Below are 24,056 nucleotides of genomic sequence, written 5' to 3' on the forward strand. Positions count from 1 at the left end.
TTCCTTGCAGCATCAACAATTAAAAATGCATATTTCTCTTACCAGAATTTGCTAAAAACAGACATCCATCTCAAAACATTCGAGTACTTTGAAAACATCCATTTTTGGTCTTAACACTGCTGCCTCCTAGTCGCTATGGTACACACACGCACACATGTACACACCACATGCAACATTCGCTCACCTCTGAAACATTTACATCAGTCCGTTTTGGAGTACCCAGTGGCTTTATTATATGCCAAAAACATCAAAATGTATTTGGTTGTTCAATATAAATATCATTACTTAAGGACATGAAACATCTCAAACAATTTATTCATCCAAACATCGTCAGTGCAAGACTAAAGGTGTACAGCACCATTGATCCTAAATTTTCCATGGTTGCATCTGTCATGATCACCTAAAACCTATATTCACTTTATATTACTGACATGGTGAAAATTTCACTCGTCTTCAAATCCTGAGAATTCATCACTACTTCCCCCGAGTCCTGAAGCATCACTGGAAGTCATCACCTCAGTCATCATCACTGTTTCACTGTCACTTTCATACAGTAAATGGTCCTCAGTACCATCCATTGAATTGCTTATACCACACTTCATACGATTTTAACTTGGCAATCGTTTTAACTGAGTACAGGCGATATTCAGACTTGGGGCATTTGATACAGCCCACATTAACCTCCTCAGTACATGTTTCCTGAACTGAATAAAATCATATGGCGAGCATGAATAAACTACCCTATAAAATACATTGCTGAGCTGAAGGGATTATAATAAGCGGATTATCAGTTCCCTAGCCTGACTCTTCCCACTTCTACTTCCTTAACTACACCCACACCAAACTCTCACCTACACCTTAGGATTCTGGTCGTTTCGGCCGTAACGTCCAAAATGGCAAACGATTTTACAACCTAACCTAACCTAACCTAACCTAACAAATTTGGACGTTATGGCCTAAATGCTCCCCATTGCCGATCATGAGAGCTTTGCTTAGGCAGCAGAGATGCAGAGAGTGAACGTTGTCAATCATTCTGATCGCTTCGTCTGCTAAGAATACAGCAGAAATGGCGGACGCTGATATGAATGCCCGTCAGGCACTGCTATTTCAGATATTGCATCAGTTATGCTACTCAGTGAATTTTATCCTATTTTCATAAAATACTGTAATTGGGTGTGCCCTGAGTTGCATAGACATTGCTAAAGTACTTCACTTAGCTGAAAAAGTGAAGCCGTAACTTCGTTAGCTTGCTAGAGTTGGGTGTACGCTAGACACTAAACTGCTAAGTTGCTAAACCGCTAAACCCCTTGACGGTATTGGCCAGTTGAGCTGAAAACAATCCCGTGAATGCTTTGTGTTCTTGAACTTGCATGTTTTAATATCTGCTGCATATATACACTCACAAAATATCACAAAAGTAACTGACCTAATTAGGGTTCCTGAATTTCCATACGTGACGAAAGTCTGTTTTGATGACTTGGCAGTTTCACTAGCCAGCATCTCTCCAGCATGATTGCTTTGCTAGTTAGTGAATGGATGGCAAGCAAAGTGGTCATGACTGCCTTTCAGAAGGTTAGCAGACAGTTCACCAGTGAGCACGTTAGCTTGCTAGAGTAGGGTGTACGCTAGACACTAAACTGCTAAGTTGCTAAACCGCTAAACCCCTTGACGGTATTGGCCAGTTGAGCTGAAAACAAACCGTGAATGCTTTGTGTTTTTGAACTTGCGTGTTTTAATATCTGCTGCATATATACACTCACAAAATGTCACAAAAGTAACTCTGTATTTCCATACGTGACAAAAGTCTGTTTTGATGACTTGGCAGTTTCACTAGCCAGCATCTCTCCAGCATGATTGCTTTGCTCGTTAGTGAATGGATGGTAAGCAAAGTGGTCATGATTGCCTTTCAGAAGGTTAGCAGACAGTTCACCAGTGATCATGTACGTTAGCTTGCTGGAATAGTGCGGATGCTAAACTGTTAAATTGCTAAACCGCTAAATATCTTCACGATGTTAGCCAGTTGAGCTGTAAACAAACCCGCGAAAGTATTATGTGTTTCTGATCTCGGGTGTTTCTTAAATCTGCTGCATATACACACTAGTGTATATTATTTTTAAAAATAAAATCAAGTCTGCATACTGTAGAAAACGCCTGTGGTTGCTAAGCATTGAGATGATCATCTTTATAAGAGTTTCTTCTCAGTGAAGCCTAACTAACCTGCCTTAGTCTAACGTGCAGGACGCATGGGGATATTTTAAGGTAACTTTGAGACAAAAAAGTGCGTCTTATATGCCGCGAAATACGGTACGTGAAAGGGTACAGCAGGGAAGGGAGGTTGTTGGTACACTGAAAGCAGTGATGAGAAATAGGGAGGTGAGTATGGAAGTTAAGAAGTCACTGCATGATAGTATTGTGATCCCTACCCTAACGTATGGAAGCGAGGCGTGGACCTTGCAAGAGGGGAACAAGTCAAGAGTGAGAGCAGTGGAAATGAGTTACTTGAGAGGAGCATGTGGAGTGACGTGGAGGGACAGGTTGACGAATGAAGAAGTGAAGGAACATTGTGGGGTAGATGTGGATGTGGTTGAAAAGATTAGGAGAAATACACTGAGGTGGTTTGGACATGTGGAGAGAATGGAGAATGAAAGACTGACTAAGAGGGTGTATGTAGGTGAGGTGGAGGGAGGGAGAGGGAGGGGTAGACCGAGGATGAGGTGGAGGGATGGAGTTGAGAGGTATATGAGGGAAGGGGGGGTGAGCTGGGGAGAGGGGAATCAAATGGTGGGTGACAGAGTGACTTGGAGGTGTTTTGTCTGCGGCCACCCTTTGCGGGATTAGGGCGTCGGGCTATAGATAGATAGATAGACTAAATAAGAATTTCCAATTAGTTTTTACAGAAGAAAAAAATTTTGAGAGGGACTATGTGGAACACGCATGTCCACACATACTACCAGATATACAAATAGCAGAAAAAGTAATACAGGAGGAGTTAAGTAGATTAGACAGAGGAAAAGCAAGAGGTCCTGATGAAATTTCATGTTGGGTATTACGAGAATGTGCAAAGAAGTTAAGTAAACCATTATTTTTAATTTTCAAGAAATCCTTGAGTCAAGGTAAACTACCTGATATTTGGAAAAAAGCAAATATTGTCCCCTTATTCAAGAAAGGAAATAGACAAAATCCACTCAACTACCGACCAGTATCACTGATCAGTGTTGTAAGCAAGGTATTAGAAAAGCTTATAAGAAAAGCTTGGGTAAATCATCTAGAAGAACACAGTATGATAACAGAAAGACAGTTTGGTTTCAGAAAAGGAAAATCATGTGTTACTAATCTGTTGAGCTACTGTGACAGAGTAACAAACACAATACAGGAAAGGGAAGGATGGGTGGACAGTATCTATTTAGATTTCAAGAAAGCTTTTGACACAGTACCACACGAAAGATTTTTATGGAAACTGTACCATCAAGGAGGAATTCGAGGCAAACTGTTTTGTTGGATGCAAGACTTTCTCATAAAAAGAGAAATGAGGACAGTACTAAGAGGAAACTACTCATTATGGAAAGAAGTGACTAGTGGAGTACGACAGGGTTCAGTGCTGGCACCAATCATGTTTTTAGTGTATATAAATGATATAAACAGTAACACTGGAAATGAGAGCTATCTGAATATGTTTGCAGATGATGCAAAAATACAAAGGAGAATTACTAACACAGACTCTTGTAGGGAGCTACAAGAAGAATTAAATAAACTTCATGAATGGAGTAGTACATGGCAAATGGAATTCAATGTGGACAAGTGTCATGTAATCAAGTTTGGTAAAAGTGGAAAAAGACCTGATTGGGATTATAAGTTAGGAAATAAAACCCTATACACATCAGAAAGAGAGAAAGACCTAGGTGTGATTATCAATAACAGACTATCTCCGGCAGACCACATCAGCGAGAAGGTACGGAACATGTATACACTGCTTGCAAATATGAGAATAGCATTCACATACATAAATGAAGACATGCTAAAAAGGATAATAACATCTTTCATTAGACCAACCCTGGAATATGCATCAGTAGTCTGGAGTCCTCATCTCAAAAAGCACATAGACAAGATTGAAAAAGTTCAAAGGGCCGCTACAAGATGGATACCAAGCTTAAGGGACCTAAGCTACGAAGAAAGACTAAATAAACTGAATCTACCAACACTACAGGAGAGAAAGAAAAGAGGTGACATGATAATGCTATATAAGTGCATATCAGGGAAGGAGAAAATAGACATAAATGATTACTTAACATATGGAGAAGCATCAGCAAGAGGACACTGCAAAAAACTGCATAAGAAGAGAGGTGATAAAGACGTAAGGAAATTCAGTTTCCGAAACAGAGCAATTGATCAATGGAATGCACTACCGAATGAAATAATGTGTGCCAAAACAATTCACAAATTTAAGGATATGTACGTTAAATATGGTTTAAGACACGGGACAGTACGAGCTTGACTCATTCCTGTAAAGATACAATTAGGTAAGAACAGAGACAGGGATTCAACCGAGGTGGACATGCAACATCGGCGCTCCTTACCGAACCAACACGGCCAGTGACATTACCTAAATTAGTATCTTTGTATTTAGTCAAGCTCTGTACCAGGTTAGACTAAATGATTTTTTATTATTGAAAGGAAAAAATAATAAGTTTAAGCAAGACTTGTTCAAACAGGAAAGAGAAGCAAGACGAAAGAATACGCTGAGTCATCGGAGGTTTGTTTAGACTACAACAACACGGGGATTGTAAGTACATACGCTGCACTTTTAGTACAGTAACCCCTCCAATATCTGGATCAATAGAGCCATCGGTAGGTTCGGATATTGGTTTCGTCCGGATATTGGGCCCCAGCTTATGGACTTGTACTTATGGACCCTAACTCAGAGAAACACCTATACAACTCCCTCCGGACATGCATAGCACCTATTTAACCCCTACACCGCGGGCTTGTTTACCAATGACTTGCGTGTGCCGCGGGGTTATTTTGGCTCCGACAGACTCTCAAAAAATATTTGCCAAAAATCAGTTATTAGTCCTAGAATAATAAAATTACATATGCTTATGGCACATACCTTCAGCTTTCTCCTGGAATGATTGTTGAGCCTTCGTCGGTTACCGTAGGACTTGTGGAGACCTCTGAAGTAAGGTAATGAAGTCTCCACTTTACACTTCCCGACAACCCGTAATATGATTACCACAGCCAGATACAAACACTATAAACACTATTCTACAATTTTCAAGTAGTTTGGGATCCATACTCAAAAAAAAAAACACTGTGAAAGCAATGGAAATTACGAGCGCGTCTGATCGTCGCACTGGCACTAGTTCGCTTTTGTTACTCTGTCATTTATTATTCATAAAACCCCTCACAGTTTATATTTCTATTACTATATAACACTTATATATATCTACAGTCTTTATCCATAAGTTTCCATCAGTAGTATTAGTTTATTATCACTGTAGGGATTCAACTTCTTTCAGTAAAATACGTAGCATTCACTTTCTCGTCCTGTATACTGGCATTGAGAGTGAATGTCACTTTCATCTTCACTCTCATAACTCATAGCATTCAGACATGCTAGAGTGAAACTTTCACTTTCATTACTCCTAGGGTATATACTCGTATTCTTATAATACTACTCATTTACATTTCTATTTACGTTCTCTATTTTATTTACGTTATTTACATTTCTATTTTATTTACACTGTGTTGTGCACTGTCACTTGAAATGACTTATAAAACTATTTTCCATTGTTCACGTATATTTACATTCATTACTTTCACTTGCTGTTTACACATTATTTACAATTCCACTTGCACTGTTTTACTCAATAGAAAGATCGTAGTCACTCTTTTATCAATTGTCAGCCCTTTACCTCTTTCCACACGAGGTTTAGTAGGGGGTAAAGGTCACAGAGCCATTTGCATGGGGGTGAAAAAAGGCCTTGAAGTCAGCAAGAAGAAACATACGTCCCCTCACTTCGGAAGATGAGAGTAAACTGATAACGCAGGGCCAGCCTGGAGGCCTGTTTAGGGGTTATTCAGAGTTACCAATATTGGTTCTTGAAACAGCTAAGTCTAGCACTGATATGATTGGCAGGAAATCTAAACAATACATTATAAATTTGGTAGTTCCAGGTGAATGTAAATATCACTTAGGCTTCTCCCTTCCCTCCTTACATGTATATTTATTACGAAAATAGATTAGAGGCCTACTTAGGAGATATATAATCAGAGCTACCAATGTTAAATCTTGAAACAGCTTTGTGTAGCACTGATATGATTGGCAGGAAATCTAGACAATACATTATAAATTAGGTAGTTCCAGGTGAATGTAAATATCACTTAGGCTTCTCCCTTCCCTCCTTACATGTATATTTATTACGAAAATAGATTATACGGCATATTTCAAGGGGAAAAAAACAGCGAAAATTAGCGAACGAGTGCACGTGAGGTGTTGTCAGGTGATAATTAGCCAATTCCAGGTGTATGGCACTCTCACTTACCTTATTTCTTTCTTGTATATATTATTTGGTATAAGAATACGACATAGGGCTTATTTCAATGGATGAAATCAGTGAAAAATTCCAGGGAAGATTTACTTAGCGTAGCATGGCCAGGCAGGCGAGAGGATAGGGTAATGGAGGGGGGGTAGGGAGGGGAGTCAAGAACGGGGAGAAATGGCTAAATTGTCAACAATGGATGGGAGTACAGATGAGATTAGGAGTGCTGACTAGTGTTGGACATTGGCAGTACTGATAGATGATACAAGCCCCCACTTGGAAGCCCGGGTGAATTCAAAATAGCACAGAATCACAAAAGCGACGCCCCGCAGTATGATCCCTTGCTCCCAAGCATCACGAAAGTGACGCCCCGCGGTTAAGGGGTTAACACCCAAATCACACCAATAAGGCACATAAATGACTGAAATAAATGCCAAAGAAACATAAAATGAGGGTTTAGAAGTATGTTCATACATTAATAAACATTCTGGTACTTATGGACCCTAACCTAGCCTAACTCTGAAAAACACATTCCTACTGCACATGCATGAGGTAAGTATAGTATGGAAAAAAGTACAGTATGAAACATTCTGGTAAGTATAGTATGGAAAAAAGTACAATATGAAACATTCTGGCTACTTACAGCAAGTCCCTGGCCACCTCGATGAATAACCGCCTCCTCTCGGACTCTGACAGTAAGAATGATTTCCTGAAGCACTTGCAGTACACTCTTCCTGAAGTCTTGCACTGAACTTAGTCAATAACACACAGAAGTCCGTTCTCTTCACAGTGTTCACTTTAGTCCAAATGATGTTCCAGTTAACTTTCGTGTTGCACATAAACTTTTCCCAATCTTTTCAATTTTAAAGCCAAAACAAAGAAGGTTAGTTATGTTAAATTTTGTTTCCACTGAGTCTTTTCTCTCATTTCGAAAACCTTAACACAACACACCGTTTTTTTCACTGCACAACACTCAAAATTCCCGTGTGGTCTAGTGGAGAAGTTCTTGCTGTTTATTCACTGTCAGAGTCCGAGAGTATCACTGGCAGGCGACCAAGGGGTGCATCGGTGGGTCGTGGTGATGGCGTACCGACTACAGAAGACTCTGAAGATAGCCGCAAACTCACATCGAGCAGTGACTCCACTGTAGCTGATGTGCTGGGCTGTGGCTCGGAGCATGAGGGCCTGTCTTGGGGAGGCAACGGAGTGGAACCAGGGCTTGGCACAGCGGGGGTCACGGGCCTGAAAAAACTGTCAATCGTTGACTGACGCAAGGACCGACGATTCTGGCGATTGATGATGCGCTGCCGGAAAGCACGCACTTCCTCCACGAGTCCCAAGGGCCCCATCTCCCTGTCGCAGTCCGGGTGTTTCAGGTAGTCTAGGACGAACTCTAGATGTTCCCGGAGTGCGCTCAGCTTGGGGATGGCTGGAGTAGTGTCCTGCTGAGAGGAGTCCGCATCATCATCGCCTTCGTCGTCGGAATCTTCAAGTTCAGGACTGACACCAGCAACCGAAGACGCGATCTCGATATCAGACAACATCTGATACCCAGGATCGCCCTCGTCGTCGTCCAACCACTCACGAACATCGTCCACATCAACATCGTCGCCGTGCGTAGCCGTGCATGGAAGTCATCCACGTCAAACCCTAGAAAATCGTACTCCACATCTGTTCCGAGAAGCAGACGAGACCAACCATTTTCAAGAGTTTTCACAGGGACTTCCTTCCATGCACTAGCCCAGTTGTACAGCGCAGACTTGATGTTGTAGCTGCGAAGGTTTTCCAAAGTCCGCTTGCCTCGAGTGTCACGTCCTTCCCTGCGCTCGTCCTCGTCCTCGAGAACAACCATCACCTCGTCCAGGAACTTCCGACGGTACAGGCGCTTTGTTGCCACGATCACTCCTTGGTCCATGGGTTGAATGAGAGCAGTCGTATTAGGTGGCAGAAACATGCACCTAATACAGCCATTCTCAGCAACCAAGTCCTTGTCGCACGGGTGGGCAGGTGCATTGTCGAGAAGGAGAGCCTTTACCTGGTCGCAAGGAATTCCCAGTGTCTTCGTCTGGTACTGGATGACCTCCTTGACGAAGTGACGGTGAAACCAGTCTTTGAAAATCACAGCTGTGAACCATGCTTTCAAAGAATGGTACCATACGACAGGAAGGACATCCATCACCCCACGAAGGCACCGAGGCTGCTTTGCACGGCCAACAATAATGGGCTTAAGCCGGTGCATGTCTTTAGCACTGGCACAACACAAAGCAGATATCCGTTCCTTAGAAAGCTTGCGGCCAGGTACACGCTTCTCCGTCTCATCGGCTAGAGTGTTCGTTGGCACCGAGCGATAGAATAGGCCAGTTTCGTCTGCGTTATAGACTTGACCAAGAGTGAGGCCCTCCCTGTTGATCAAACCTTTCACCTTGTGCCGAAACTCGTCAACTCCATCCTCGTTAGCGTCCAATGCTTCGCCATGTGCTTTACGGTTAGTAAGACCATGTCGCAACTTGAATGCGAAGAGCCAACCCTCGGATGCCTTGAAGTCTAGGGCGTCGTGAAGCCTTGCAAACTTCTCAGCAGCAGCCTTCAGCTCCGTTCCACGTACCATCACACCAGCTGCACGTTGCTGTCGGTACCAAATCAACGTGGATCGGTCGATTTCTGCAAACTTGGGGGTAAACATAACCTTCCTTTCCACGTTGCGTTTGCTTCTCAACGAGAAGTCAGCCGCGTACTGCATGAGTTTGTCTCGGGAACGCTTGATATCGAACAAAGTCGACCGGGCCAGGTTAAACTCGCGGAGAATGCGTGAAGAAGACCAACCCGCATCAACTTTCTCCAATATCTCCCGTTTCTTCTCCAGAGTCAACACCACTCTCTTCCTTTTCTCAGGAGGCGGGGCCATCATCACACACACTAAGAGGAGGGCAGAGAGCAGCAGGAGGCCTTGCAGCAAGTACGGCACCACCACAAAAGCGAGCACGTGGGCAGCCATTGCGAAGAGCGTAGGTCCAGTCGCGGTGAGAGACAGGCGGGAAGTGGGGAGGATGCAGCGGCGCTCTATCGGACGTCGGAGGAATGACAAACCAAAACAATGCTCTCACGCGGCGCGCGCGGTAAGTTCAAATTACAGACGGCAAAAAATCAATTTTTTTTAAATTTTTTTTTTATTTTTGGACCATTTTGGGAATGTTTGATCCCAGGACGATAAGGTTCGGTTAGTGGGGATGTTCAGTTATTGGGCGTCCGGATATTAGAGTGATTACTGTATTGCAAAATGGATACGTACTTTAGTAAAGCAAATTTGGAAAAGAAAAGGGATAAAAGTAAAAAGCAAAATGATGATTTCTACCAAGAACTGGTTGAAGTGGAGACCCACAATAGACTGGTTGAATGTGTACACAAACTAGAAATGGCTTTCACAAATGAAATTGATAAAATAAAGAAGCAGATGCACTTGCAAAAGGAAGAAATAGAAAAACTAGGAAGGGAGGCCAATAAGAAAGACACAGCCATTAGTGAACTAACAGTGGAATTGAGTACACTTAGGAAGAAAATGAGTGAAATGGCAGGTACAGTAGTCAATCACGAGAATGTTATGGAAGAGTTCAAAAATGACACAGAGACAATTAGGCAAGTAAGCAGTCTTATTGACCAGAGCAGTGATATTGAGGAGAAGATAACACAGGTGAATGAAGCTGTGCAAAGCTACAAAAATGATGTGGAAACCACGTATGCTGAAATGGTGAAAGGAAAGAAAGACTTAGAAACAAGGGTGGAGGAAAAAAGCATTAAAAAGGAAGTGAAAAGAATAATCCAAAACAATCCAAAGTTAGTCAGAGATTCAGTAGATATAAACAAATCTATAGTAATCACTGTTATAGAAGAGGAAGAAGTAAAAAACAGGATCACAAGAGACAAAAAGGAGATGGCAAATGTAATGAGCTTACTGAAAGAAGTATCAGAGGAAATCTGTAGTAAAGACATAGAGGAACACAAAAGGTTAGGGAAATATGAGAAAAGCAAGACAAGACCTCTAAAGGTGACATTCCAGAGTGTAAACACTGTGGAAGAGATACTAAAAAATGCAAAGAATCTTATGGAAAAAGAGGAGTTCAAAAATGTATGGATAAAAAGATGCCTAACACAAGAGGAACTGGAATTACTGAAAGAGAAAAGGGAGGAAGCAAAAACAAAAAATGAGGGAAGATCAGAAGAGAAGAAGAATTTTTTTTAACAAAGTAATAGGATTGCAGGTACGAAAGTGGTACACAAACAGGATGGAAGAAAAAGGAGGAAGGTAGTAGAACCATGTCATGACAAGTATATAAACAAGATGATAAAGTTGATGTACTCAAATGTGGATGGAATGGTATCTAAATTACTAGAGATGAATGATTATGTCAGAGAAAATGAATCACAAATAATATGCTTAACTGAAACAAAATTAACACCAAGGATATCCAATAACATACTAAACTTAGAGGAATACAATATATGGAGAAGAGACAGAAATTTAAAAAAAGGAGGAGGAATTATAATATTAACTAAGAAAAATCTAGAAGTCAATGAAATAAAACTAGATATACCATCACAAGTAGAACTGATTGCAGTAGAGATGAACACATCTGAAGGTAAAGTAATTGTAGCCAATTTGTACATGCCACCCAGATCAAACACATGGGAAAGAGATGAATATGAGGACCTGGCAGAGAGTACATTTCAGAGTTTAAGATCATTACTACATAAAATGGAAGAAAAATCAGAAAGAATTATACTAACTGGGGATTTCAATACAAATATAAATTGGAATACTCTAGATATAATTAGCCAAGAAAGCTGTTGGGACCAAAAGCTCCTGGATCTCGTACAAGAGTTCTTCCTAACGCAACATGTGAGGGAAACCACCAGAAAAAGAGGACTTGACGTACCTTCAGTGCTAGATCTAATATTTACTAGGCAAGAAAATGATACTGACAGTTTAATATATCACCCTCCACTTGGCAAAAGCGATCATGCAGTACTAAATTATAACTTCAGGATAGCATATGACACAGTAAACAGCAATGACAGTTACAAAAAGAGCCTAAACTATAAAAAGGGAAATTATCAAGACCTAAAGAAGTACTTCTTAGAATTTGATTGGGAAAATGAGCTTATAGGGCAAGGTTTAAATGCTGTATATAAAAAGTTCTGTGAATTTTATGAAATAGGAGTCCAGAAGTACATCCCACAGCACAAAGAAGCAGATAAGAAAATACAGAAATGGTTCAATACAGAATGTAAAAAATCAAAAGAAAGAAGAGATTTGTTGTGGAATAGATACAGAAGACATAATAGTGAAAGGGCGTATAATAATTACAAAAACAGGCAAGAAACGATTATACAAGAATAAGGAGGGAAGCCTAAAAACAGTTTGAGGAGGATATAATAAATAAAAGTAGTGATCAACCAAAGCTGTTTTACAGCTATATCAGAAGCAAAACCAAAGTAAAAGATATAATACAAACAATTACGGACGAGGGAATCACTTATGCACAAGAGAAAGATATTTGTGAAGCACTAAATAAGAATTTCCAATTAGTTTTTACAGAAGAAAAAAATTTTGAGAGGGACTATGTGGAACACGCATGTCCAACATACTACCAGATATACAAATAGCAGAAAAAGTAATACAGGAGGAGTTAAGGAGATTAGACAGAGGAAAAGCAAGTGGACCTGATGAAATTTCATGTTGGGTACTACGAGAATGTGCAAAGGAGTTAAGTAAACCATTATTTTTAATTTTCAAGAAATCCTTGAGTCAAGGTAAACTACCTGATATTTGGAAAAAAGCAAATATTGTCCCCTTATTCAAGAAAGGAAATAGGCAAAATCCACTCAACTACCGACCAGTATCACTGACCAGTGTTGTAAGCAAGGTATTAGAAAAGCTTATAAGAAAAGCTTGGGTAAATCATCTAGAAGAACACAGTATGATAACAGAAAGACAGTTTGGTTTCAGAAAAGGAAAATCATGTGTTACTAATCTGTTAAGCTACTATGACAGAGTAACAAACACAATACAGGAAAGGGAAGGATGGGTGGACAGTATCTATTTAGATTTCAAGAAAGCTTTTGACACAGTACCACACCAAAGACTTTTATGGAAACTGTACCATCAAGGAGGAATTCGAGGCAAACTGTTGTGTTGGATGCAAGACTTTCTCATAAAAAGAGAAATGAGAACAGTACTAAGAGGAAACTACTCATCATGGAAAGAAGTGACTAGTGGAGTACGACAGGGTTCAGTGCTGGCACCAATCATGTTTTTAGTGTATATAAATGATATAAACAGTAACACTGGAAATGAGAGCTATCTGAATATGTTTGCAGATGATGCAAAAATACAAAGGAGAATTACTAACACAGACTCTTGTAGGGAGCTACAAGAAGAATTAAATAAACTTCATGAATGGAGTAGTACATGGCAAATGGAATTCAATGTGGACAAGTGTCATGTAATCGAGTTTGGTAAAAGTGGAAAAAGACCTGATTGGGATTATAAGTTAGGAAATAAAATCCTATACACATCAGAAAGAGAGAAAGACCTAGGTGTGATTATCAATAACAGACTATCTCCGACTGACCACATCAGCGAGAAGGTACGGAACATGTATACACTGCTTGCAAATATGAGAATAGCATTCACATACATAAATGAAGACATGCTAAGAAGGATAATATCATTCATTAGACCAACCCTGGAATATGCATCAGTAGTCTGGAGTCCTCATCTCAAAAAGCACATAGACAAGATTGAAAAAGTTCAAAGGGCCGCTACAAGATGGATACCAAGCTTAAGGGACCTAAGCTACGAAGAAAGACTAAATAAACTGAATCTACCAACACTACAGGAGAGAAGGAAAAGAGGTGACATGATAATGCTATATAAGTGCATATCAGGGAAGGAGAAAATAGACATAAATGATTACTTAACATATGGAGAAGCATCAGCAAGAGGACACTGCAAAAAACTGCATAAGAAGAGAGGTGATAAAGACGTAAGGAAATTCAGTGTCCCAAGCAGAGCAATTGATCAATGGAATGCACTACCGAATGAAATAGTGTGTGCCAAAACAATTCACAAATTTAAGGATATGTACGATAAATATGGTTTAAGACACGGGACAGTACGAGCTTGACTCATTCCTGTAAAGATACAATCAGGTAAGAACAATTAGGTAAGAACACACACACACACACACACACACACACACACACACACACACACACACACACACACACACACACACACACCACACACACACACAAAACCCACTTTAAAGCACACAGTGATGCCTTTTGATTATTTATTACTCTAATGTACACAAATGATTTGAGGTTGTCTCTGATGTTATGCAGTGGTATGAGAGAATGACGCAACAGGATGACCATAAGAGATGCTGTCACTACTGCAGGACACATGAGCGAGAGAGAATGTGGGGGACAGAGTGGCCCAGCTGTTCATAGGAATGGCAGGAGCTACGGGGCTTGCAAAGAAGTGTCAGAATGGGTTTCTGCATATGTAAGCATTGGTAGCCATCTTGGCATTGATAGGTGACAGCTGGCTTGTGTGTATATTGGTGTGCATGGCGGGCTTTTCATTTGCCACCTTCATCTTTATAGCAGAAGTAATGCATCGCATACAAGGAGACAGTCGTAACTTATTTCACATCGTTATAAGGATTTATCAGTTACCGAGAGGTGGGATAATGGAGGTGTGGGGGTGTACTGGATCTTGCAATTCAGTTTACTTTTGACATCACTGCATCTCTTATACACCCAGTTGTCATCACTGGTCAGTAATATTGGAAGTACTGCCCACCCCTTTCATGCATGTAACGCAAGATCATTCGCCATTGTTCATCAGCCTGCCTCTTTATACCATGCATGCTGTAACCTTCGTCTTCACATTCACCATCAGTCCCTTAGGCTCCATCTCCACCCTTCATCAGATCCTTGATTTCTTCACCTCCCTCTCCTTGATATCTGTCTTTAATACCAGATTGTCTGTGTACAGAAACTTCCATGACATCCTGCTCTAAAATCACAAAGTTTTGCCTCAGTCAGCAAGCTAAACAGAAAGGGATTCAAAATATACCCCTGCCTTTACCATGAACTCTTTTATTTTTAACATGAATATAAATGGTCATTAAAGGCTGAGGCCTCAACAACAGTGACAGCACACGTTCTTGAACCATCGTATATTTTCATTGCCAGATGAGGCAATCACTTTTCTCTATTCATTCTTCTCATTCCCTACTGTATAACTGCTTTGAGCAACTCTTCATTTTCCTCCTGGAAATCTGCAAAAAGAAAAGAGAATTCTCTCAGTTTCTCCAGAACCCTTTCCTGTAGTTGTATACCCTTAAACAGCATATCATGTATTCTTCCTGGCATGAACCCAGATTGTTTATCAGTTTTCAGTGCATGATCAGGCTCTGTGACACGACCCATACAATTTTCATAATCTGCTCCAGCAGCTTTAATTCCCAGTGGTGCCATACTTAAGTTTACATGCCATCATTTTACATACATTTACAATCATAGTTTGTGATGTGGTATTTTGCATTGCTCCCACTTTCCAGTGGAATTTATTGAGTCAAATAGAATTAATAATGTACAAAAATATATTGTGGTTACGTCAAATTTTTCTATTTAGTTGGATAGTTTATAATGTCCTTAGTGTTGTATGATTTCTTTAGGTTATGGTAGAGCAAAGCCATTATTTGGAAACTGGTTATTACTTTCCATTGCAGTAACATTGCATTCCTAGGACTTAAGTGGTATTAAGCAAAATTATTTATTAGATGGATTCCATATCCTAACTAGAGGGGCATTCAGTAGAGCTCATCTTTCTGATGAAGGCAAAGTAATTTCCAAACCGCCCTTCCTAATGGGTTAGGTTTTCTCATCACTGAATAGGGTTTCACAAAAAATGCTTTCCAGATCTAGAATCTGTAATATGATCTGGATCGGTCCCAAAAGTTAATTGATTGTTCCCTGGGACATGGGCTATCTACTCACCAAATTTGGTCCAGATCTCTCTTTTAGTTTTTGAGTAATCATACTAACACACATACAAACTAACAGACAAACTAGAGGGGCAGTCAGTGGAGCACATATATCTGACAAGGGCAGGGTAATTTCCAGACCACTCTTCATTTTGTGTTAGGTTTTCTCATCATTCATTAGGGTTTTGCAAAAAGTGTTTTCCGGATCCAGAATCTGTAATACAACCTGAATTGGTCCCAAAAATTAATCGATTGTTCCCTGGGACGTGGGCTACCTACTTGCCAAATTTGGTGTAAATCTCTCTTATAGTTTTTTAGTAATCCTGCTAACTGACAAAAAATCTAACAAACAGACAGGGGCAAAAACATACTCTCCTTGTCAGAGAGAATAAACAGACAGGGGTAAGAACATACCCTCCTTGTCAGAGGGAATAACCCACTTTGGATTTGACTGTAACAAAGCAACATCCTTGCAACTTTATCTTGTTGATCTTTGTTCTTTCAGATCCTGTTTCAAGTCTATTATCTTGACCACTACCCTATACCCAGTAATTTGTCTACCCCCTTTCCTTTAGTCTACTATTCTGTTTCAAATGTAAATGACAGACTGCAAACTGCAGCATTAGGGTTTTCCTGTTTTCCTGTGGTGTGCAGAAAGCACATGATTTCATGTTTAAAAACAAAGGGGGAGGGAGTTACTCCACATGAAGGAGAACATGTTTTATTTTATCTGCATTGTAATGCAGCATACTTAAACCTGAAAGGAACTGAGCAGAATACATACCTCTTCCATACTGTATTATTTGTACTTCCATATTTATTGGATTTATGGTTGTGTTCTTTTAGTGTGGTGTATTTTGACCATAATATAATCATCTGGATTTGTCCGTAAGTAAATGACATCCTTGCAGCCTTATTGTGTTGACTAAGTTTCCATCAGATCCCAATTCCATATCCGATTGGTAATCTTTTGTCAGCAGGATTATCCTCACAATTTATCATTATCCTTCCGTGTTTCTTAATTCTGGTGGAAAATCAGGCAATGTCAAGAGTGAAAACATAATCTTCATCCATGTGGTAATTAAGCAGTCATAGCACCATACTCTTTAGTAATCGTTTGTACGACCTCGTGAATAAGGAACAGAAATTGCAGTGCAGTAATACAATGTTTGTTTGATTCTAGTGAATGGGAGTTGCTTACGATGTGGTGGTCTGTGTGAAGAGTGTGCTGGGCCAGATCACTGCCTGGCATGCTCTCATCATCTCCTCCTGAACAATGGCACCTGTCTTACCACCTGCCCTCGTGGTTTCTATGAGATGCCTGATAACAAGTAAGTCTTCAGTTGTTATCTTGTTTATGGGCAGACATTGATGAAGAAGCTAGGTAAGTCACAGCTTTATCACCTTAACCTGTTTTATTGCTCCATTAAGGCCTGTGGACCCTCCCAAGAAGTAGCAGCTGTGGCATTTTGGAGCTGCTGTGTGTATGCGCCAACACAAGATTGTGCTAGCAGAGTGAGAGAAGAGTTCAGAACAAATGTGGAAGTGTGCATGGAAAAGTTTGGAAGGAATGAGAGAGTGTTTTTGATCGGTGATATGAATGGTAAAGTAGGGAATGTGAAGGTGGATGGAATAGTTGGTGAGTGGGGTGTGCCTGCTGAGATAGATGAGAATGGCAGTGCGTTAGTGGACATTTGTGCTGGGAGGGGGTTGGTGATAGCCAATATCCTCTTCAGGCATAAAATGATCCACAGGTATACATGGCGAGTGATGAGAAGGGTGGGTGGTGAACTGAATGAAAGGAAGGCAATGATTGATTATGTGTGTGTGGATGAAAGGATGCGAAGATGTGTAATGGAAGCAAGAGCGTATAGAGGTTGGGGGAGTGGACTTTCTGACCACTATTTGGTGGTGGCCAGAATTAGGATCCAAGTAAGATGGAGGAATAGAAGAAGGGAAAGATGAGAGGAAGGAGTAGTTGCAAGGAGAGGGAAAGGTTACAAGAGGATGAGAAAAAGGCAAAGTATAAGAGAGAAGTGGAGGAACGATTGGGCAAATATGAATTGGAGCAGATGGTGGACGTGGAAGGTGTGTGCAGGATATTTACAGAAGAAATATGTGCAGCATGTGATGTGGTGTGTGGGAGGAAGAGAAGACGGAGGGGTGTGCAAGGAACAGCGTGGTGGACTGAAGAGGTGAGACAGGCTGTGGCACAAAAGAAGAAAGCATACAATGAATGGATGAGAAATAGGGGCGTGGAAGAAGTTGAGAGGCGGAAGAGAGAGTTATATGCAGCAAGAAAGAGAGAGGTGAAAAGATTAGTAAGAGAGAGTAAGAAGAGAGTGGGTGAGGAATTTGGAAGGAATTTGAGTGTAAAGTGGAGGGACTGTAAGAAAATGTTCTGGAAAGAGGTGAAGAGAGTAAGACAGGGTGGAAGTGAAGTTAGCAGGGGAGTGAAAGATATAAATGGTAGATTACTAGTGGAGAAGGGAGAAAAATTGAGGAGATGAAGAGAACACTTTAAGGAATTGTTGAACATACAGGATGGAAGTAATGCGAGTATAAGTGACTGGGGAATGGCTAGGAGAAGGAAGGAGGTGAGAAGAGAGGAAGAAATCAGTTGGATAGAAGTTGTGGAAGCAATGAAGAAAGTTAAACTGGGGAAAGCCCCAGGAATTGATGGAGTGTGTGGTGAAATGCTGAAGTATGGGGGAGAGATAGTAGTAGAATGGATAAGGAAGATGTGCAGATTGGCCTGGGAGGAAGGTAGAGTCCCGGAGGATTGGAAGTCAGGTATAATTATTCCCTTGTACAAAGGAAAAGGGGAAAAAGAAGTGTGTGGTAATCATAGGGGCATTTGTCTTCTTAGTATAATAGGAGAAGTGTATGGTAGGATACTTATTGACAGAGTTAGAGAAAGAACAGAGGAATTAGGTGGAGAAGAATGGGGAGGCTTTAGGAAGGGAAGAGGTTGTGTAGATCAGATATTCATTCTTAGATCTTTAGTGGAAAAGTTTCTAGAGAAGGGAAAGAAGTTGTATGCGGCTTTCATGGATTTGGAGAAAGAATATGACAGGGTGGATAGACAAGGATTGTGGAAAGTATTAAGAATATATGGAGTAGATGGGAAGTTGTTGAATGCTGTGAAGAGTATGTATGATGGTGCTAAGGCTGCAGTGCGTGTAGATGGTGAACTGAGTGAATTTTTCTCTTTGAAGGTTGGGTTGAAACAGGGATGTGTCATGTCTCCATGGTTGTTCAATCTGTACATGGATGGGGTAATAAAAGAGGTACAAGGTAGGGTAGTGGATGTTGGAGTGTCCCTGGTAAGAGAGGATAGTGTTGTTTGCAGATGATACTGTGTTGTTGAGTGAAGACGAAGGGGAGCTGCAAGGCTTGGTGGATGAGTTTGGGAGAGTGTGTAAGAAATGGAATCTAAAGGTGAATGTAGGGAAAAGTAAAGTGATGGTCTTTGAGAGAGGTGAAGTCAGTGAATGTACAGCGAGGTTGGATGGTGAGGAATTGGAAAATGTGAGTACGTTTAAGTACTTGGGTAGTGTGATGAGTAAGGATGGAGGTTTGGAGGGTGAAGTGCTTGAAAGGGTACGGCAGGGAAAAAAGGTTGCTGGTTCTTTGAAAACAGTGATAAGAAACAGGGAAGTGAGCATGGAAGTGAAAAACTTACTACATGACAGTATTGTGATACCAACTCTAATGTATGGAAGTGAAGCTTGGATGTTGTTGGAAGGACACAAGTCAAGAGTGAGAGCAGTGGAAATGAGTTATTTAAGAGGAGTCTGTGGAGTCACATGGAGAGACAGGTTGACGAATGAGGATATAAAGGAGCGTTGTGGCGTAGATGTGGATGTGATAGGAAGCGTTATGAGGAACACACTGAGGTGGTTTGGCCATGTGGAGAGGATGGAGGGTGAGAGACTGACGAAGAAAGTGTATGTGAGAGAGGTGGAGGGAGGAAGAGGGAGGGGGAGGCTGAGGATGAGATGGAGGGATGGGGTGGAGAGGTATATGAGAGATGGGGGTGTGAGGTGGGAGCAGGGCAGTGAAATGGTGGGGGACAGGACAACGTGGAGGCAATTTGTTTGTGGCCACCCCAAACGGGATTGAGGCGTCTGGCAATAGATAGATAGATGATTGGGAGGCCTTCAGACAGTACTTCTTTGATTTTCCTTGAAATGAGTATTGCTTCCATGGCCACGTGCCATATGATTGTGCTTCATGTATTACATAAGTTAATCACTCTGGCATAGAAGCAAACATTCCTTTCTCATATCGCGTGACTAATCCAAATACAGTGGAGTCTCTTTTATCCGAAATTCTTTTAACCATAATATGCCATTAACCATAAGTTTTATTAAAACATTCTCATTTCAGTTAACCGCAAAAATCTGAAATCTATCCAAAAATTCAAACATGGCGGGTTTGTTTCACGCCACTAGCATTAGTTTATGGTTGCCCCGCTAGTCTCTAGAGTGAGCATTGGTTGCACCAGCCCCCTTAGTCTGTTCCTGTCATTCGTTGACTGCGTTTGTGCCCTGCTCAGTCTCGTGTAGTTATGGACCGTATCTTGTGAAATTTATCGTGATGGCTCCTCCCATAGCTAACGCAATTGGTGGAAACAAGAGGAAAAGAGTTGTGCTTACTCTGAAACAGAAAACAGAAATATGTAACATGATAGAACTTGGTGTAAACAGAAGTGTGTTGATGAAAGAATACAGTGTTGGCTCAACCACTGTCTATGACATACGTAAACAAAAAGAAAAACTTCTCAAGTTCCTACATATTATTACAGTATCTTTTATCCGAAAAAATTGATTAAACGAAACTTTGAAAGTTCCATGATTTTTGGATAAAAGGGACTCCACTGTACCTGGTTTAATCACACTTGTTCTAATGCTGTCCACAATTAAGGCCTGCAAAAGGTACCAGAGCCAGCCCACCCCTGAATCTCATCTCTTTTATATTACTCTGCGGAATTGTGCTAAGTCTGTTTTTTGCTCTGCCAAAAGTAATTTCATTTGTACTAAATGCTCAGAACTCTCCAGCTCAGAGTCTTCCCATACCTTCTGGCACCTTGCCAAAAGCTTTCTAACGTTACCTCATCATCCTTCCCCTTCTTTTCCCCTTTAATGGCTCTGTAGCTATTGCATCTACTGATAAAGCAGAACACTCGCACAGACTTTCTTCTCCAGTTCCACATTAGATGATTCCGTTGCTGTTCCTCCATCACTTCCCTCCGCTGACATCATCATGGCCAACATTAAAATTTCTTCAACTGATGTATTTTTCTGCCATCACTTACCTCAGTACTAACAAGGCATATGGGCTTGATGGGATCATTCCTGTTGTCCTCAAGAGCTGTGCTTCTTTGCTTACACCCTGCCTAGGTAAACTCTTTCATCTTTGTCTGTCAACTTGTACCTTTCCTTCATGCAGGAAGTTTGCTATCATTCAGCCTGTCCCAAAGAAGGTGACCATTCTCATCCCCCTAACCATTGCCCAATAGCCTTAACATCCTGTGTTTCAAAGGTTTTCAAGACAATTCTTAACAAAAAAATTTTACAGAATCTTTCCTATCACAACCTTCTTTCTGATCGTCAGTATGGGTTTTGCCACGTATGCTTCACTGGTTATCTTCTCACCTATCTTTCAGACTCCTGGTCATCCTGCCTTCGGGACTTTGCCAAAAGCTTTGCCATTGCACATGACATCTCAGAGGCTTTCAGCTGAGTCTGGCATAAATCTTTAATTTCCAAACTGCCCTCTTACTGTTTCTGTCCTTGTGTCTGTGCCTCATCTCTAACTTTCTTTCTTGTTGTTCTATAGCAGCTGTTGTTGATGGCTACCATTCTTCTCCTAAAGCTGTCAATACTGGTGTTCCTCAGGGCTGTGTCCTATCACCAACTCTCTTCCTTTTATTCATCAGTGACCTTTCTAAGCTGTACATCTAACCCTATCCACCCATACACTGATGACTTCACCCTTCACCTTTCCATTTGTTCCCTGCAGTGTCCATCCCGAGTTACTTAACCAAACAAGGGATAAGGCTGTGGCACACCTACTGTCTGACTTGACTCATATCTCTGATTCAGGTAAAAGTAATAAATGTTTTTTTAATCCATCAAAAACTTTTTTTTTTTTTTTTGTGAGGAAGAAGGAACCAAAGGCAACGAGCCCGCAAAACTGTTCCTTCCAAGAGAAAAACAAAATACAAGAGAGAGCCAAATTCAAGATCCATTCATTTTGAGATACCTGGACACACTGCGTTTGAAAGACTGGAGATCATAGGAAGCAGGAAGTACAGACGGAGGGAGAGTTCCAAAGTTGACCTGTTGCATAAATGAAGGACTGGGAGTAACGGTTAACTCTTGCATTAGAGAGTTGGACAGAAAAGGGGTGAGAGTTTGCTGCTAGATGGGTGCTATGCACCTGTCGTAGAGGTGGAGGAATGCATGCAGACAGTTCAGAGGAACAGTGACCATTGAAGTAGTGATAGAAAAAAGATAAAGATGCAACAGTGCGGGTTAGAGACAGAGGTTGAAGGGAGTCAGTAAGAGGGGGAGAGTTAATTAGACGAAAAGCCTTTGATCCCACCCTATTGAGAACAGCTGTATGTGGGGAGCCTCCCCACACATGAGAGTTGTACTCCACACAGGGGCAGATAAAACCCCTGTATAGAGTCAACAATTGTGCAGGGGTAAAGAAGGAACGGAGTCAGCTTAGCACACCCAATCTCTTGGAAGCAGATTTTACAAGAGATGTAATATTATCTTTCCAAGATAAGTTCCGAGTAAATGAAACCCCAAGCATGTTCAACGATGATGCAGGACTAAGCTGAATATTATTAAACATTAGTGGGTATACCTGTGGAAGATTTTGTCGGGTTGATAGGTGCAAAAACTGAGTCTTTGATGCATTAAAAACAACCAGATTATTTTTACCCCAGTCAGAGATATGAGCCAAGTCAGACATTAGGTGTGCCATAGCCTCATCCCTTGTTTGTTGAAGAAACTGTTGAGATGGACGTTGTGGAAATCGAATGGAAAGGTGAAGGGTGGAGTCATCAGCGTATGAGTGGATAGGGTTAGATGTACAGCTTAGAAGGTCATTGATGAATAAAAGGAAGAGAGTTGGTGATAGGACAGAGCCCTGAGGAACACCACTGTTAATAGATCTAGGAGAAGAACGATGGCCGTCTACAACAGCGGCTATAGAACGACCAGAAAGGAAGCTAGAGATGAAGGCACAGATAGAAGGATAGAAACCATAAGAGGGCAGTTTGGAAATTAAAGATTTATGCCAGACTCGATCGAAAGACTTTGAGATGTCAAGTGCAATGGCAAAGCTTTTGCCAAAGTCCCAAAAGGAGGATGACCCGGAGTCTGAAAGGTAGGTGAGAAGATCGCCTGTGGAGCGTCCCTGATGGAACCCGTACTGACGATCAGAAAGAATGTTGTGATAGGAAAGATGCTTTAAAATTTTTCTATTAAGAATAGACTCGAAAACTTTTGAGATTCAGGATGTTTAAGCAATTGGACAATAGTAAGGGGGTTGGGAATGGTCACCTTTCTTTGGGACTGGCTGAATGAGAGCAAACTTCCACCAAGAAGGAAAGGTACAAGTTGATAGACAAAGGCGAAAGAGTTTGCCTAGGTAGGGTGTAAGCACAGAAGCACAGTTCTTGAGAACAACAGAAGGGACTCCATCAGGCCCATATGCCTTATTAGTACTGAGGCCTGTGATGGCAGAAAATACATCAGCTGAAGAAATTTTAATGTTAGCCATGAGGAAGTCAGAGGGGGGAAGTGATGGAGGAGCAGCACCGTAATCGCTTAAGGTGGAATTGGAGGAGAAAATCTGTGCGAAGAGATCTGCTTTATCAGTAGAAGAAATAGCTACAGAGCCATCAGAGTAGAAAAGAGGAGGGAAGGATGATGAGGTAAAGTTGTTAACAGACTTAGCACGAATTCTGGGCAGAAATGTATAAAAGATGTGATTCAGGGGTGGGTTGGCTCCGGTACCTTTTATAGGCCCTCTCCTTGTTGCGGACAGCATTAGAACAAGCGTAATTAAACCAAGGCTTTCGTGCATTAGTCAAAGGATATGAGAAAGGAGTATATGATTCCATGCCCAAGAGAATAACCTCCTTAATGTGCAAGGCACACCCAGATGGCTCCCGGCCATGGAAGCGATAATCATTCCAGGGAAAATCAAAGAAGTACTGCCTGAGGGCCTCCCAATCCGCAGCTCCAAAGTGCCACATCTATCAACCTGACAAAATCTTCCGCAGGAGTATCCTCTAATTTTTAATACTATCCAACTCAGTTCCACATCATCTTTAAACATACTTGGGGTTAATTATCTCGGGATATATCTTGGAAAAATTATATTGCCTCTCTTGTAAAATCTGTATCCAAGAGATCAGGTGTACTAAGCCGACTCC

The 24,056-nt window shown here is 41.2% G+C and overlaps 1 protein-coding gene across 1 annotated transcript in view; it reads left to right on the forward strand.

The window, feature by feature from the left end:
• The window catches only part of LOC145393552 (furin-like protease 2), a 758,736-nt gene that overhangs the window by 671,618 nt on the left and 63,062 nt on the right, over nucleotides 1–24,056 (forward strand). The window contains exon 22 of the mRNA XM_080267702.1: nucleotides 16,779–16,926. Within this exon, the coding sequence (XP_080123828.1) occupies nucleotides 16,779–16,926 (148 nt within the window). The remainder of the gene's footprint in view (nucleotides 1–16,778; nucleotides 16,927–24,056) is intronic.

The sequence above is a fragment of the Coenobita brevimanus genome, chromosome 24 (genome assembly GCF_032717465.1).
Source record: "Coenobita brevimanus isolate Jiangsu-jjx chromosome 24, ASM3271746v2, whole genome shotgun sequence".
Classification (NCBI taxonomy): Eukaryota; Metazoa; Arthropoda; class Malacostraca; order Decapoda; family Coenobitidae; genus Coenobita; species Coenobita brevimanus.